This window comes from Nematolebias whitei, chromosome 15 (assembly GCF_014905685.2).
Source record: "Nematolebias whitei isolate Nwh7 chromosome 15, NemWhi1, whole genome shotgun sequence".
Classification (NCBI taxonomy): domain Eukaryota; kingdom Metazoa; phylum Chordata; class Actinopteri; order Cyprinodontiformes; family Rivulidae; genus Nematolebias; species Nematolebias whitei.
Genome location: NC_056512.1, coordinates 42,158,446 through 42,175,741, shown reverse-complemented (window position 1 = coordinate 42,175,741; position 17,296 = coordinate 42,158,446). Strand labels below are relative to the sequence as shown.

Genomic DNA, 17,296 nt, shown 5'->3' with positions numbered 1-17,296 from the left:
GAGTGTTCTTTTTATCTAGATTAGCTTTCAACTGTTACATTAAATTGCATTTCCCACCTCTTGGATTTTCTGGCTCCTCTCAAAAATAGCCTGGGCGTCCTTGTCTCTCTCTGTATCCAGCTCATATGTAGCAGTTGCTCCCATGTCCTCGGGTCCCTCTGGTTTCTATTTTTTAGATAGGAGCACCAGAAAGTTAGACATTTAAAAAAATTTAACCATCCCTTTACATGTCATATAAACAACTAAACAGCACATAAGAAACTCTAAGAAAAAAGCAGTTCTGTTTATTTTTATATAGACTGGCCTAGTTTTTGTTTTAAAGGCATTTGCATCTGTGGAGTGAAACTGGTTAATTTATATTCCATGACTTTGACTGAAAATAATATTGAAAGAGGAAAATTTTGAACTCACTGCTGAACGTGTGGACTTGTAAGCAACTGTGATCTTGTCTTCTTTGTCATCTTCGCTTTCACTAGAAGACACAACATCCCTCTCTACCTTTTTTGTCTGGACAAAAGTAAGAAATAAAGTCAATTTAATAAATTACATGAAAACTGAATTTATGTTATGTTTATAGCTGTACCTTTTGAATCATAGGGTTGACCCGAGCATCTTTTTTGCCTTTTCTGACAACAGCGCTCTGATCTTTGTCACTGCCACTGTCTGAAAAAGAGGGAGGGAAACGGTTTATTGTCTTAAATATACACATTTTTGTATATTATTATTAAACAAGCCTGGAATGAGTACTTTAAAAAAATCCTGATTAGTTTTTAATGTTTTACATGACTGGATTAAAATAAGGAGGCAAGAAAATGCAAATTGTCCAAATATGACACAACTCCAAAATCCGTGGAAACTTGAAAGCAGCACAACTCTTTTCTGTAAGAACTAATTTAAACAGTTTCACCAATTACTTAAAATCGCACGTTCAAGGATCAACTGAACGGATAAGGATATTTTAAGGATTTTGTTCATATTTTTTAAAAAAAAGAAACGCCCCAAAATAAACACGACGGTGATGCTATTATTTAGGATTTTAAAAGTGAAAAGATCGCAGCAGCTGCAGCGTCACTTTCATTAGCCATTTCACAAAAATCAGCAAAAGGGATACATAAGCGACTATTCCCTACCTTTATCACTGTCGCTTGCTTTTCTTTTCCGTCCGGAAAATTTTTTGGAAGATTTTTTGAACAGAAACGTACAAGAAGCTGCTTTCGTCTCTTCTGATTCCGCCATGTTTTTGTTTTTGCTAATTGATCAGCGGTGCTCGCAGCGCCCCCTGCTGGCCTGGAGTGAAACAGAGCCGGCTAATGTTGCTGGCGCCCCCTCTTCTGGTCAGGAGGAGAATTACAGCTTTCCACATTTAATTCTTGCCAGTTTCAAAGGTACGTCCAAAATATTTTTGTTCAAAGTGTGATATTATTTGTGAAATGCAATGAGACACAAATAAATAAAATATATCTTTAAAATATTGATCTGGGACTAATATGGGACTAATTGTTGTAAAAATAACAAGGACATTTTTCTCAAATCCATCCACCTTTAGCTGAGATGGTGCATGATTTTGTTGTAATTATCTTTACTATATTTGGCATAATTTAATGATTGTACTTAAAATTATTATTTGGTTAATCTCCAATACCTGTGAACAATATGAGGACATTGATACAACTTTTCCTAAACGAATCAGATACATATTCACATTGACACACCGCTTTAGACAATTTGCAAAGTCTGTCAAACTTTTTCTTTCAGCTTTTCCATCTTCAGGGGTCGCCATAACGAGTCATCCTCCTCCATCTCCCTCTGTCCTCTGCATCCTCTGTCCTCACTCCAACTACTTTCATGTCCTCTCAAACTGCATCCAAATATCTTCTCTTGTCTTTTTCCTGGTACCTACATTTGTAACATCCTTCTACCAATAGACCCACTGTCCCTCCTCTGGACATGTCCAAACCATCTCAGTGTGTCCTCTCTAACTTTATCTCCCAGTTGTTCAACCTCTGATGATCTCATTCCTAATCTTATCCTTGTCACTCCTTATAGTACCAAAATAATTGTCTAAAACAAACAAAAACAACTTTTTTCCCCCGATTTCCTACATAGTTTAAATGTTCTGAGTTGTAACACAAAACAATAAAATAACAAACAAAACATTTAAACACTTTAACGAGCTTCACACCATTTATTTTGCCAACTTCTACAGTAATGATTCAAAATGCTATTGGTGTTTTTTGACAGTGGCAAATGTTTAACAATGTTTAAACGTGTTTGCCTTTCATACATGTACGTTTATACTTGTTTACACACGGTCCTTGAAGGCATCACCTTTTAACTCTGAACTAAACCGGAACAAGAAAAATAAAAGTCCCGATTCTGACGTTTTCCCATTATGACGTAGCGTTAATTCGTCGTTATAGTTTTATTTTGAAATCTCAAACCGGATATTGTTTTGCTAGCTAGTGTAGCTTAACCCTGGTACCTTCTGTCCTCCTCCAGCCTCAGCCGCAGCATCCTTGGCTCCCCGCAGAGGGTGCTGGTAGGACGCAGGGCCTGCGGAGGGAGAGGTCCTGGCCTGGGCACGCTTCCCGAAGAGGCCCCGGGACCGCCGCTGGATGGAGTCGGGCTGCATTCAGACAGCAATGGCTATGGGTCTGACATCGAAGAAGGCGTCTGCTCGGAGCGTGGCGGTGGAGCGAAAAAACCTCATCACGGTCTGCAGGTACACGTCACGACCTCGACGCTCTGTGTTGATTTAAAGTATTCCGACCACCATGGGTTTAAAAATCCCCAACGCTGATTAGCCTAATGAAACTAAATGACGGGAGAGTAATGTTGAAGAAACTGAAGGTGCATTTTCACCTTACATCCCTCATCTTACATCAGCTGGAGGAGAATAGATCTGATTGCGCTCTGTCATTTTAATTTATATTAGTTTTTATTTCTAGGTTCCACTTGGTTGAAATACAACTTTAAAGACTTGGTGTCCTGTGTATTTATAGCCCAGCATCATAAGTGGGGCATGCTTTAAAGTGTTCACCTGTCTGATTTCTTGTTTAAAGACAACCTTCTCCAGATGATAAGAATGTCCCCTGAGGTGGGGCTAACGTGGTCATTTTACTGCTGAGGATAAATCCCACCTGAAGGTTGGTTTCCTCTCCACCCATTGTCCGAACAGGCCAAGGACAGCTGAGCAAGGACTCCTCCCCACAGCCTGGGCCTCCTTTCTGTTTCACCCAGACTCCCGAGTGCAGACACAGGTTTAAATGTGGAGCCTCTCTCCTCTCCTCAGAAAGGATGAGACTTTAAACATCTGAGCTGAGAGGAGAAGCAGCTCACGCAGCTTTCTGGAGATGATCCAGAAGTCCTTTCGGTTTCCAAAGTTAAGATGTCTCTGCAGATAAAGTCATTTTTGAACGATAATTGGAGATTCTGAGTATCAAATTAAGGCCTTGAGTTTGTTTGATTTATTTTAAAGGATGCTGGTCAGTTTGTACCTCTGCCAACTAGTACCCCCGTACCCATCTGTTGTCACTTCCTGGAGAAGATCTAGCAGTGTAACACTTTACAGATGCTCAATGCCAAGTCATGAAGACTGGTAAAAAAATCAAATAAATCATAAAGTAAAAACAAAAATCACACAACTGTTTCCTCATATTGTTGGTCATTTCAGTAAAATTTGTGGCCGAACTACCACGTGTCTGTTTATCTACAGAAACAGCCAAAGTGACTGAAAATAGGTCAACACATGCAGGAGCTGAAAAGTTTGACAGCTGATGTGTCGCGACATATTTACACTAAAATTCAGTTCAGTTTATTTATTTAGCGCCGAGTCACAACAGGAGTCGTCTCAGGGCACTGAACAGGAACATTAACATCATTTTTAATTGGGGAATTTATATTTTAAATTTATCAGAGACTGACTCCCACATTTTTCACGATATGAGTAATGTGAAATTCCGAAGTTACGGTGTGACACTTTCTGTATGCGATGTTTTTTTTTTTTCTCATCACATGCAGCAAACAGAGCAGGTCTGCATGAACAGAAAATCACGTATGTCCCGTTAATGTTCTCAAAGACAGCGGAGATGCTCGATCAGAGGAAAAACAGCACTCGCTTTGTCCTGCAGCTCCGTCCGAGAGACGCATTGAAAGAAAAAAGACACTCAAATCTGCTGAACAAATTATATGAATAAAAGGATTTGTTTATGTTGAATGCATGCCCACATTTCACACCCGCTTCGGATGTTATCAACCATTAAATGGCCGTTATTAGTTGTTATCATCTCCATATGTAGCGGCCAGACTGCCCCTCCTGTACCTCCTAGTGGGTTTAAAGTTATTTATGATAATAGGCTCTGTTTTTAGCTTTGTTAGCGCTCATAACAGCTTCACGTGGTTAGGTTTAGAGTAAAGGGTCTGGCGGTTAGGTTTACGGTCTTGGTTAGGTTTAGGCACAAGGGTAAGGAGGTTTCGTTTAGGGGTGGTCCTCTGGGTCAGGTGTAAGTTTATGAAAAGGGTTACATAAGCTGGAAAAAACAAAAAAGACACTTCCTGGTTTACCCCCGTGCAACGCTGCCTATTATCAACAATAATGATGTTCCTTTAAACCTACTAGGAGGTAGGTGGGACAGTTTGACGGCTACATACGGGGATGATAACAACTAATAACGGCCATTTAATGGCTGATAACATCCGAAGCTGCTTATCAATATATTTTTGCCAAACCACTAGAGTAAACTCTTTCAAACTACACCGTGTTATATAGTTCATATTAAGCATTTTTCATATTTTGATTACAGGTTTGCAAATCAGTACCTTTAAAAATGTATGAATCTTTTATTTAAAGGACAATTTATATGTGTTCATAAACATCACCTATACCCATTTTAAATAATACTTCTAATATTATATTTGAATTAAATAATATCGTTACATATCCAGTTCTTTATTAACATTATTCATAGTATTCACGTGTTTCTGCTTCAACGTGTCATTTAACATCATGTTAACCTTCAGTTAATGCAGTTTTATGTTGATACTCCTGAATTAATATGAGTAAAAATTAGTAAGAATTAGTTTTGATTAATCTCTTTAAGATACAGCCACATTGTATTTGATCAATGCTAATTTGTGGTATAAGAGGAAATAAAACTGTTATCATGTTTTAATTATGTGCAGAAATTAAAACATCTTTATGATTAAATCACTATTTAATATGTTGTTTTTAAAATACATTATTTTTTCCTCCGGAAGTTCAAAGAAATAGAGCAGGAATTTATATATTAAAGATTTACTAAATTCAAATTTCAAAATCATTTTCTTTTACAGGATTTATTTTAAATTTTTTATTCACTTTGTTTAGTTATCCTGCTTCATTGTCTTCTTCTGCCACCAAAAACTAAATTACTGTATTTTAATGCAACGTCTTAGCGAGATATAATGACTGTACGTTATTTTATAACTGACTTCTAGTAAAAAATCTTTAAAAAAGCAGCGTCATACTTTTTATTAACCTTTCTGATTTTATTTTACTGCGCTGATATCTGTGACAGTAAATCTGTTTTGTGTAAAAATCAGAAATCAAAGATAAAAATAACACTCTGACTCTTTTTATACACACGGTCAAACACTTTTATTTCAGTTCCTTTATTTTGAAGGTTCTGTCTGTGTACAGAGGTGAAACACACGACACGAAGCAGAGCACGCCTGCAAAATAATAAAAAAAAAAAAACAATTCCCACAGTGGACGTCAAACACGGAGAAAGATTAACAGAGACATAAAAAAAAACGCTTGTTTTCAGTTCTCCCTGACCGATCCGAGACAAATTAAATTGTTTTAATGACAAACAAACCAGACAAGACATGAATAAATCTCAAACAGCGTCCTATCAGTAATGCTCACTACAGTCATTTGTTCTTTTTTTTAAGGATTAACTTCACTTGAAGGCGATTTTTCCTCCAGGAGTGTCTGTGTCGCTGCTCCATCTTCTCATCCATCATGATTCTGACCTTTTTTTTTATTTTACCCACAATGCCATTGTGCTCTGAGTCGATACAAGTAGTCACGGGTTGTTATGTGATCGCTCAGCCTTAAAGAGGGAGCGGCGGGGCGTCCTGAATCAGCAGCGGACCTCCGGTCGGGCGTTAAAGCAGGCTGTGATGCAGTTTCCAGGATCCAGGCTCTGACATGCTGACTGAGACACAGATGTTTCCACAGCTGGATTTCTACCTGACTACAGGAGCTGTTAGTGCACCAGGCCAAGCTTTTATTTATTCTAATACATGTGCATATAAAGTCTGTTCCGTCACTGTAAAAACATACGATCAGCACACACGCACACAGAGATTAACATTTTCAGTTTTTAACATTTTTTTGTGGGGGTGAGAAATGTTTTTGTTCAGTTCTGGGGTGAAAAAGTTCATGTCCTTTTATTTTTTTCAAGGTTCCTTCAATTACTGACAAAACAACTTGGCATCTGGCACAATGTGGGTCACCAGTACCAGGCACAGGAGCTTATTTAATCTCTGCTTAGCGTTTCAGTTCCTTGGCAACACTGTTGTACTCAGAGGACAGATCACAATAATTAGAGACAAATCTGCATCAAGGCAACCTTGGAAGCTGATCAAACGTTTGCACCATTTGAGGGGAAGTTTCTGCACAAGGTCCAAGTCAAGGCTGGCTAAATTGACTAAACTAGAGTAATATTAAAATTGACAATGAAATAAAATACTAATCTGTTTTTTAAAAAATGGCTTTGTTTTTTTAAAACCTTAAAATTGCACACACTGAAAACTGCTGGGTCATTTTGATAACTCCAGTTGGTGCGTTTAAGCTGCTGTTGGTTTGACCGAATGTTGGGTCACAAAGTTTAACCCAGTGTTTGGTTCGGAGATGATCTGTGTCAGTTATTCACAGTTTAACATTTTAACCCAGAACTTGATCGAACTGGACCTGACTGGACCGCTGCTTTAAGAAGTGATGGGTAAAGATGGTAAAAAGATATTAAACCTGGTTGGCTTGTTATTAACTTTAGTTTGCACTAATCAATGAGTTTGAGTTCCTAAAATAACATTAGGTGGTGCTAACTTGTTGTTGCTAATAATCAGTGGTGGGCACAGCTGACCAAAAAGTTTGCTTCGCTAACCCATATTCCACTAATTAAAAAAATAAGCTTAGCTAAAACTAAACCACTAAACAGGTAAAAGAAATGAGCAGAAGCTAACGCTAAACAGCTAACCGCTAAGACAACTGTCAGTCTGCGTCACACGTCTTCGTCTCCTTCCAGTTGAAGCTGCGCCGACCAATCACGTCTTGTCACGTGTTCACGTAGTCAGCCAATAGCGTGCCTAACGGACTCTTCGAGACACGCCCATAACCGACAGGAACAAGCTTGTGAATTTTGTTAGCGGATTTAAAGTTGGCGAAATCTAATTTAGCTGAAGCTAATCCTGGTAACAGTTTCCAAAGTTAGCAGAAACGCTAATCCGCTAAACGAAAAATGTGTTCCGCTATTAGTTTGTTTGTGAATTAGCGGCTCTGTGCGCACCACTGCTAATAGGGGTTAGCACTAGCTAGCTAGCACCGATCCAGGTTGGTGTTTTATTTAAATTTTTAGTTACTCTAATTCAAGGAATCTGTAGTTTTAACCCCACTCAACTTTGTGTAGGCTATGAGCCAGATGGATAACTGCTAAAATTAAAATTTCCCTGGGTTGGCTTGGTCCAGATTTAACCCAGCGCTGGGTTAGTTTTAACCCAGCAGTTTTTAGTGTGTAGTTTCAGACCAAACTTAAATTTTTGTCTAGAAGAATTTAATGGCTGCTAAATTATTTGCTGATGCACAAAATGTCCACGTTGACAGCAGCATCTTTGTGATTTACAGACTCTATCCTCTGTTGCCACTAGCAACAGGTTTTCTCCTGGCATGGCTGGGCAAGTGGAAATTTACATGCAGGTTATCTGAGCTCAGTTTGACCAAATGTTTTTTTAGTAGAGGTTCTGCATGTGAAGCGGGCTGCTCTGGCGCTCTAGTCTGGGTAAGATGCCGTTGTTGGTTGTTTGGCTGCAGGAGGAATGCTGCTGTGGATTCGCTGAACCTGAGAAAGAATAGATGAGACGGGTGAGACAGATCTGATGTGAAGTTTAAGTCTTTCAGCTACTTCCTGTAAGCAACATGGAGGGAAAGGCTGGAGGTTGATGTTACTGAATGATCAGGTCTGAGCTTTTCTGGGGCGTGGCTCCCGAGGAGACGATATTTTCCACACAAATCAAACGTGTTTCCATTTCTTAAAGGCTCCATTGTCTGCATCTTTCACCTTGCGTAGAAGAATAGTAAAAGTGTGGACCTACCTCTAAATTAGCACGTTTGGGTTGTACTTTTTTAATGATTTCTTACATCCTGCACTCGTTTTCAAGTATTTGGAATTACAGCAGAAGTTGGACAAAACATTTGGGCTTTAATCAGCTGATCATCTTGTTCTTTTTGCTTTAAACACAATGTGGCACCCTGTTATTATTCACTTAAATCCCCCTCTTATACTCATAAATCTGATTTATGCTGTCGGTGTTTATCAGTTCAACGTTCCCGTCCATCTCACTCTCTGATCCCTCGTCACCTCCGCCGACTTTTCAACACTTTGCTCTGACGCTTCTTCACCGGGACGATGGACACGCCCTGGCATAGTTACAACTTCTACGTTCTGGCTTAAACTATTATTCGTATCTTCATATTTATCAGGGAACCCAGATTTTTTTCGTCTTTTTGTGTAAGTCCAGTGCAGGAAAGGACTCCTCCTTGGACAGTTCAGTTCTGGCTGTTTGCTGCACAAAGAGGAGATGTCATCTGACTCTGCTGGTTAGGCCGAGACTGAAGGGAGAGAAAGAGAATAAAAAGAGGAGAGAGAAGGAGAAAAAAGAATCAGGGAAATGTTTGTGAGAAGAACAAAAATCAGGTCAGCGTTGACGTGAGGCGTTTCGGTATTTGGGTTAGGTGTCGCCGCTGATAAAGACAGTCGAGCTTCTCCTAAAACTTGTTTACGTTGGTACAGTGGAGAGGTGAGAACAAGAGGGCATTTAAAGGAGCTGAGTGGGCTTGGCTGGGATCCAGGCTGAATGAGAGGGGGCACAAAAGAAGCTTGTCAGAAAGACACGCTGTTGTTTTTCGGTGTCAAATCGTACTAAGAGCATTTTGCTTTTCCACTCCATCCATTTGCATTTAGGGCCCACAAGTGGTTGTCCCCTCCAGATGCAAAGGAAACATCTGCTGCAAACTCCTTTGAAAGATAACACGACTAATGTGTTGTCAAGTCAAACAGGACTTTTGCGGAAGTTTAGTTACCAGCAAATGGTCATCTTGATCATTATTTAATTAATTTTCCACAAATGAGCTCTCCATAAAATGAGTAACTGGATCATTTCATGCATTTTCTGTCAAAAGGAACATTTGATGTTAAGTTTATATTATTGGTTTGTGTCTCTTCGCTGATTATTTTAGGTTTTAAATGTGTTTAATCTTCTGGTCTCTCTTTATGTCATGTTTAAGGATTGTCTGCATCCTGAAGCAGATGATTTCTGAAAGTTTTAAATTAGACAGTTCCTCAATCCCTGCTGTAACAAACAATAGGTGTGTTCACTTGCATCCTGTCCCCGTAGGATTTTTGAGGATTATAGTGCATTTTTTGCAGAAATTAAAACTGACAACAATGAGCTGTAAAAATAAAAGTAAAAACCAGACTAACTGTATTTGCAGAAAACATTGACAGAATCCAAATGCCACTGACCTGCTTCCTTGATAATTCCAGAGTCAAAGCTCCAAATATGAATTTAATCCAGTTTTGAGTTGGAATAGACCCTGTGCAGATGCTGTTGTTGTATCCGATCTGCAACGATGCTGTTTTCTTGTGACATTTTCTCCCCTCACCCCATGTTGTGGCTCCTGATCATCTAAATTGTCTTTGTCTTGCGTTTGGGGAAGAGAGCTTTTCGAAAAGAGGTGGTGGTGGTGCCTCTGCTGAAGGAGGCGCTGCCCAGGGAGATCTTGGTCTTCCCGCTGGTGATGGTGGAGGAGCCCAGGGACGTCGTGCTCCTGCCTCTGGTGATGGAGGAGTTCCCCATGGCAAGCTTGGACTTTCCCCGCTTTATGGTGGTGTTGCCCAGCGTTAAGGCCGTCTTCCCCTCGGTGAAGCTGGTGTTGCCCATTGAGGAGAAGCTCGTCTTCTTGACCCAGATTTGGTGACGGGGTTTTGGACTCACACGACGCAAAGCATCACACACTCATGCAGCGCACCCTTCCCTGCGAGCCCTCGGAGCTGTTAGAAGCATCAGCCGCGATCCAGAGCAGACCAGAATGCAAAGCATGGACAGCGCGACCCCCGTGTCACATAATGTCTTCGTTGAGCTGGTATACGTGGGCTCTGGAAGGCCACATACCACCCATGTGTCCTGTGAATGGACAGAGGCAGCCGTAGGTGGCCGCAGCCTATCGGGGAGGACTCGGACAGTGGAGCAATTGTCCTATCGCCACGACGACACCAAACGGTTGAAGGAGACATTGTTGCAAAGAGGACAGTCTGCGGTGACATCACTTTCTTCTGAACCATTGTTCCCTGTTGACTGTATGTCTGTGTGTACAGCTGTGTGCACTGTATGTAAAATCAGCTGCACTGTCAGTTTGTCTTCATGTCCTCCGCATGGACTAAGCTTTTGATTGCACCTCTCATGCGTGCAGAAACTCTTTCAGTTCCCCAACCTGCTATGTTTACCTGTTTTGTGAGGCTTGAAGCTTCGGTTATGAGGGTCAGACCTCCAGTTCCTCATAATGTGAACCAAGATCATAAACTGGTGAAGATTCTCAGTCATCCAGGACATGGTAAATAAAAAAAAACAAAACATTTTGAACCCAACAGGACCCTCAGACAGAGGCTGGTCCACCCTAAGGACAAAACACCCATACACAAACAGAGTGGTGTGGCGTATGCAGTCCATTGAAACGAGGAATGTCCAGATCTCTATAATGGAGAAACCAAACGTTACTTCACAGACGCATGGCTCAACACAGGACAGCCAGCTCTCCAGGACAAGAATCAGCTGTTCACCTGCACCTCAAGGATAAGGGACCCTCATTTGAGGATCAAAATGTTCACAATTTGGACTGAAAAGACAAATGGTTTGAGAGGGAGGTGAAGGAACCATCTATGTAAAACGAGAGCAACCATCTTTAAACAGAGGAGGAGGTCTTAGATTTCAACAACTTATAATTCAACTTTAGGCCTGATACCCAGTCATTTTCACACCATGAGTTTCATCCATGTGACCAGAGTGGCTCCTCTGTGAGTCAGACTAACAAAGACCCGAACGAACCCCTATTGTGAGGAGCGAGAGGGCAATCTGCATATGTATCTAGATCACCTCAGTTTTATAACTTGAACCCCACACTCTCTGCTCTTTGAATTGCGAAAGCTCCTCAGATGAGAAGTGAAACATCTTCTGCTATAAATAAAGTCCAGATGTTTTTGTCTTGAACTTTTTTGAATCACCCTCATAAACCCATACATTTGCACGCTAATGATATGTTTGGTCAACTCTCACTGGCCTTGAAGCTCACGTCTGTTCCAGATGACAGAAGAGAAAGTGAGGATCTGGGTTGAAATCTTCATTCCAGTATTAAATGATAATAACGCACATGGGAAGGTTTTCTAATATTGTGCAGCCCTAGGAGGCATTTACATCATTTTTGGCCATATTTGTCAGATTTTAGCCTCGACTTTTTTTCAACTCGTCAAAATGAGCTTCTGGTTGACGTCATTAAGATCAGCTTAAGGGATTTACTTTATATTACAACTATAAACTTTTGGATGTCTTAAACTCCCTAATAGCAGGATAGTACTTGATGTACTTATTCTATTCTGTCTGAGTCGTAGCCAGATAATGATGCAGCTTTGAACTTTTAAAAAGCAACTTAGCTTTTATTGTCCTCATCTAAAGAGCTGAACAGCAGCAGATACCAGGGTTGGGCTGAACCAACTCAAAGCCAAGGGAGGGGGGAGTAGAACATAGTGATTATTTTTAATATTTATTTATTTTTTTTTACCTAAGAACGAGAAATTACTATCAATAAAAACTATATATTTTTACGTTTCTCACCTCCGTTTTAATAAATGGGGGAGTGGTTGCTCCACCTGCTCCACTGACCAGGTGCCTGCAAATACACGTGGTTCCATAAATTGTCGCAACAACTATTTATATGCTTATTTTTTGTGACAAAAACCTTAAAGCACCCAATAAAAATCAGTAACTGCATACAAAATAATCAGCCAAAGCACCGTTTAGACATGTTATCTTTATGAGCACTAACATTAATCCACTTTTACAGTTGGGTTGAGGATAAGCTTGGTTGTTTGATGTACAGCAGCCGAGTTATAGGAATGCAGGGAGACTCGCTGGAATGTGCAGAACCCCTACAGCTGAAGGCTGCAGAAGACTGGAGGGCAGTGTTGGTGAAAATAACACGTGTTCTTGTGTCCCTGCATAGATCACACACATCTGTTCACGCTTCCCCTCCCTGCCAAGTCAACGCACCATAAAGACTCGTCTCATCGATGTCGCATTTGCGCGACACGCTCAGCATGTTGCGTGTTGACATCTCGGCTCTGTGTGTGTTTTAATGCCGGAAGCTACGTTTTTATTTTTTTATTTTGCAATGAACAATTCCTCTTAAACATAGCAGCTCATATTTTATTGACCGTTGCTACTGACCTTCTAAAACTGACCACATAGACATATCCATGGCTTTGTAACTGTGTGCAGGGTTCATGTGTGGAAGTCCCAGTAGACGTTGCTGTGTGTTTCTTTGCCCCTGACAAGGGTGGTTTTGACCACAGACACTGACTTGGTCCCATAGGTGAAGGTCAGAGTGATGAGAGAGCTCGTGGTCTCCCCTCGTGTCACCGAGGTCTTTACCACCCTTGTGCCGGCGTTGCCCAAAGTTACAATGGTTCTGCTCCAGGAGATTGCGGATTTCCCCCAGGAGATGAAGTACTTGGTCCTCTGGATCAAAAACCTGCCTTTGGTAAAGGAGGTCTTGCTCGATGTGAATGTAGTTTTCCACTCATTGTTAGAGTCTTTTTTGAACTGCTTGGCTGCCTTTGTGCCGGCTTCAGGCGACGTTTCCATCTAGGTGTTCCTGCGCTTGCCCGTCAGAGCTTTGCGGATGGAGGTGGTGGTGGTTCCCCGGCTGAAGCTGGCCCGTCCCAGAGCCACAGTCGTCTTTTGCCTTTGGATGGTGGAATCTCCCATGGAGGTGGTGGTCACTCCCCTGAAAATTGAGGAATTTCCTAAAGAGACAGTAGTCTTTCCCCTGGCGATGGAGGTGCTTCCCACTGCCAGGGCAGTCTTGCCCTCTGTGATGCTCGTGTTGCCCATCGAAGCGGCGACCGTCAGCCTGGGTGCCAGCTCCTAGCGTGCACGCCGCATAGCAGTCCCTCTGTGGGTGCAAGGAGGGTGAGCATGTGAGGTCAAGAAGCCAAACTAAAGCTGCAGCAGCTGCTCTAAATAGATCACGCCACAATGTATAGATGAGGGGGAGGGAGTTATTGGGTCATTCTTTGATGCTGGTCGGTCCCTCAGAGAGACGAGATCCAAAAGGACCTGGAAGCACAGCGAGACTGAACAGACAGGGGGTTAATTGTGTCGTTGTCATGATAACAAAGCCAAAGCACTGAAGGGGGTGCTTTGTGCTGCACGCAAGACAATTGGGGTGACCTCAGTGCCATAAGATGGCGTGGTTCCCTTTAGATAAAGGAAAAAAACCTCCTCTCTGCTGTTGTTTCAATACAGTAGTACATTTGTCTGCATCGGTACGGTACAGTACACAGCTGCATGGGATGTGCTGCACATAACCTACTGAAACTTTTCAAAATAAAACGCAAAGTGCCTTGTTTTTTCTCGCACTGCGTTCCGATTTTCTGAGCCCTCTTTGTTTGTGTGCTTCTGTTTCAGATTCTCCGTGAAGACTCTCCTGGAAAAATACACAGCAGAGCCGATAGATGATTCCTCGGAGGAGTTTATAAACCTTGCTGCTATTTTAGAGCACATCCTCAGCCATCGCTTCAAAGGTAACACAGCAGGTAACATGGCAGCGTGTGCTTCGTATGCAGGGTTAACAAATACCCCAAGAACCGCTGGACAGATTTGATCGATCTCGCTGAACGGAATCATTGGATGTGAAACACAAAGTTTACAAAGTTTGACCAAAACGGCTGCAAATCTTTCGCTGCTCGTTATAAGGTAACGTTAGTTTGAAACTCTGTCCTTAAAGGCAGCAGGTGCATTCCTACAAGGCATGCTAGTCCTTTATGTAATACTTTTTATTGTCTGCTATGACTAGGCCTGTCGCGATCAACAATAAATCAATTAATAGCATGATAAATGAAAATTATCGACCTCATTTATCGGCTTTATCGTTTCTTCATCTCTCTCTTAAGACACTGAATGACAAAAGGCTCGACTCCGGTGCTCTTCACTGACCTCTCCCTTTCTCTTTTCTCTTTAAAATCCGTTTTAACCGTCCAAAATTATGTTTTTGGATCGTTAAAAGCAGCTAAGCTGAGAAGCTAACAGGCCGATCTCAGGGAAAAACCCTCGTTCTTGTCGAAGCTCCAAAATTCACGGTTGAAACCCGTGCCTTCATCTAAAAGAATGTTTTTCTCTGCAAAAAGAAGCTGAGAACTTGTTTACAGATTTTTTTTTAATTAAAAGCTTTGTGTGAAAATGCTATGCTAAAGAGCTCAAATCACACCGAGCGACCGCCATTTTGAGAACCGAAAAAAGGAAAGAGAGACAGCCCATGTCACGTCAAGGGGCCTCACTCCCATTTTTCATAAAGAGACACGCTGCTCGCTCCCTCACTATCCATCCTTCGGTTCAAACAGTCTTACACTGCCATCCAGTGGTCAAAAAAGGTACTACACTCAAAACAAATCAACATTTCTTCTTAAATTTCACAATAATGACTAATTATTGTCAAATTTCAAACAATATTATCGTTTATCGCAATAATGTCTGAGACAATTAATCGCCCAGCAAAATCAGTTATCGTGACAGGCCTAGCTTTCAGCGTGCAGTTTGAAACGACCCTCTGCTCGGTTTTGTTTGCTGAACAGGTTCAGGAAGCTGGTTCAGCTCCGATGGGCAGCGCAACTTCTGGGAGTACATTCGGCTGGCGTGCAGCAAGGTGCAGAACAACTGCATCGCCAGCATCGAGAACATAGAGAACATCAGCACGTCACGAGCCAAGGCGAGCGAGTTTCTATGGACAGTCTTTGATCATTGACAGTGTGTTCTGTTCCTGCTGACTTCTTCTGTGGTCCTCCAGGGTCGGGCGTGGATCAGGGTGGCACTGATGGAGAAACGCCTGTCTGAATACGTGTCCACCGCCCTGAGGGACACAAGAACAACCAGGTCTGACTGAAGGGTGTACTGAAGCGGTTTTGGATCGCCGTGATCCAAAAGAACTTTTCTTCACTGCCTGAGTTCACTTCTGCTGTTAGCTAAGACTCTTAGACCTCCAGAGTTCCTGTGAAATGTAACATGAGCTGAAAGTTCACAGAATGGTCTCTTCTCGTTTGATTACCAAACAGGAGGTTTTACGATGAAGGAGCCATCATGCTGAGGGAGGAGGCCACGGTTCTGACCGGCATGCTGATCGGACTGAGCGCCATTGACTTCAGGTGGCCTTTAAACCAAGCAGAGCAGAAGCTAAATTATTAAAATTAGCATAACTGTAGCAACAAATCTATAACGAGCCGAACAGAAGACTCCGCATTCACATAAATATGAATTAAAACCTTATGAAATATTAATTATTTGTAGACTAATAGACCATGACATAAAAATCTTGTTCTAAAGTTTTTGTTTGAAGGGTGAGACCCTGGACGGAAAATCTCCAGCTGTGATCGACTACACGCCCTACCTGAAGTTCACTCAGAGGTGAGACTGACCCGGCGGATCAGTCCACGTTGCTGTAGGACGTCTGGTGCAGTAACGCTCCCACCTTTCTGCCGTGTAGCTACGACTACCTGAGTGACGAGGAGGACCGCCGCAGCGTGGACAGCAGTAACAGCGAGGAGAGCATCCCTGAGCATCCTTACATCCCGCTGGTGACCGACGAGGAGAGCTGGAGCAACAAGTGTCGCAAGATGGAGCAAAGGTTCAAGATCGTCTACGCTCAGAAGGTGACTGCCCTTCACCTTCACGTCCCGTTTGGTCCCGTCCCGTCTTCCTTCATGCTGTCGTCGTGTCATCCAGGGTTATCTGGAGGAGCTGGTGCGCCTGCGGGAGTCGCAGCTGAAGAACGTTGAGACAGAAAACAAGCGTCTGAGAGCCAAGGTGGAGGAGCTGACGGTGCAGGGTCAGCAGGAAAAGAAGGAGCTGGAGGCCATCGTGCTGGAGCTGCAAGCACAACTGTGAGGACGTGAACGTCTGCTCTGGGTTTTTATTATTTATTTTTATGTGTGAAGCTGACTCGGTATTCAGTGACCAATATATGAAACGCCCATTCAGAAGATGACTGCTGTGACTTTTTAACTTTCATACTTTACAAAATATTTCACTTTATTCGCAAATATTTTCTAAACAGACATACATATTTCAGATGACATATGTTAGATTTTTATTTCCTTTAAAACTATTGTTCTCTTTTAAATCTGCCTTAGCAGATTTTTTCTGTTTGTTTTTGCTACTTTTCTACTTCTTTTAGGTTTTAACTATCCTTCTGCTACTTTTAATTCTTTTCTTGCCTTTTGGTATATTTTGCCAGCCTTTTCATACTTTTAGCTTCTAGCTAACCTTTCAGTGGTTTTAGCTAGCTTTTGCTACTTTTAACTTAACTTTAACTTTTACTACATTTATCTTTAGGTTTTAGTTGTTGCCACTTTTAGTCTTTAGCTATCCTACTGCTGCTTTTAGCTACAATTTTTCTACTTTTATAGCTTTTAGCTAGCATTAGCATTTTTTAGTTAGGGTGTTACTTTTTTTAAGCTTTAAGTGGCTTTTTTTATTGTTTTCATTTCTAGCTATTTTCTAGCTTCTTTTAGCAAATGTCTTGCTTCTTTTAGCTAGTGTTGTGCTTCTTGGAGCTAATTTCTTGCTTCTTTTAGCTAGTGCTCTGCTTCTTTTAGCTAATGCATTACTTCTTTTAGCTAGTGCTCTGCTTCTTTTAGATAATTTCTTGCTTCTTTTAGCTAGTGCCCTGCTTCTTTTAGCAAATTTCTTGCTTCTTTTAGCTAGTGCTCTGCTT

General features: G+C 41.6%; 3 protein-coding genes across 4 annotated transcripts in view; 1 reads left to right on the top strand and 2 right to left on the bottom strand.

Moving 5' to 3' along the window:
• Positions 1 to 1,263, bottom strand: part of rnf113a (ring finger protein 113A) — a 4,095-nt gene extending 2,832 nt beyond the window's left edge. Inside the window, exons 1-4 of the mRNA XM_037689226.1 lie at positions 1,131 to 1,263; positions 584 to 663; positions 412 to 507; positions 58 to 165 (exon numbers count right to left, since the gene is read on the bottom strand). Coding sequence (XP_037545154.1) covers positions 58 to 165; positions 412 to 507; positions 584 to 663; positions 1,131 to 1,236 — 390 coding nt within the window. The 5' untranslated portion in view covers positions 1,237 to 1,263. The remainder of the gene's footprint in view (positions 1 to 57; positions 166 to 411; positions 508 to 583; positions 664 to 1,130) is intronic.
• A 1,192-nt stretch (positions 1,264 to 2,455) lies between these two features.
• rundc3aa (RUN domain containing 3Aa) overlaps positions 2,456 to 17,296 on the top strand; it is a 16,533-nt gene continuing 1,692 nt past the window's right edge. Inside the window, exons 1-8 of one of the 2 annotated variants that reach the window (XM_037689223.1) lie at positions 2,456 to 2,722; positions 13,999 to 14,114; positions 15,162 to 15,295; positions 15,374 to 15,459; positions 15,639 to 15,728; positions 15,907 to 15,987; positions 16,067 to 16,232; positions 16,306 to 16,463. In XM_037689223.1, the coding sequence (XP_037545151.1) occupies positions 2,616 to 2,722; positions 13,999 to 14,114; positions 15,162 to 15,295; positions 15,374 to 15,459; positions 15,639 to 15,728; positions 15,907 to 15,987; positions 16,067 to 16,232; positions 16,306 to 16,463 (938 nt within the window). In that variant the 5' untranslated portion in view covers positions 2,456 to 2,615. Of the gene's footprint in view, positions 2,723 to 13,998; positions 14,127 to 15,161; positions 15,296 to 15,373; positions 15,460 to 15,638; positions 15,729 to 15,906; positions 15,988 to 16,066; positions 16,233 to 16,305; positions 16,464 to 17,296 lie in introns of both variants that reach the window. The other variant, XM_037689222.1, reaches the window with a different exon arrangement.
• zwi (zwilling) lies at positions 12,652 to 13,488 on the bottom strand. Its single transcript, XM_037689224.1, has one exon. It carries the CDS (start codon positions 13,420 to 13,422, stop codon positions 13,174 to 13,176), a length of 249 nt encoding a protein of 82 aa, XP_037545152.1. The 5' UTR covers positions 13,423 to 13,488; the 3' UTR covers positions 12,652 to 13,173.

Coding starts and splice junctions, on each gene's coding strand:
- zwi (XM_037689224.1), bottom strand. CDS start 13,422: ATGGGCAACACGAGCATCACAGAGGGCAAGACTGCCCTGGCAGTGGGA.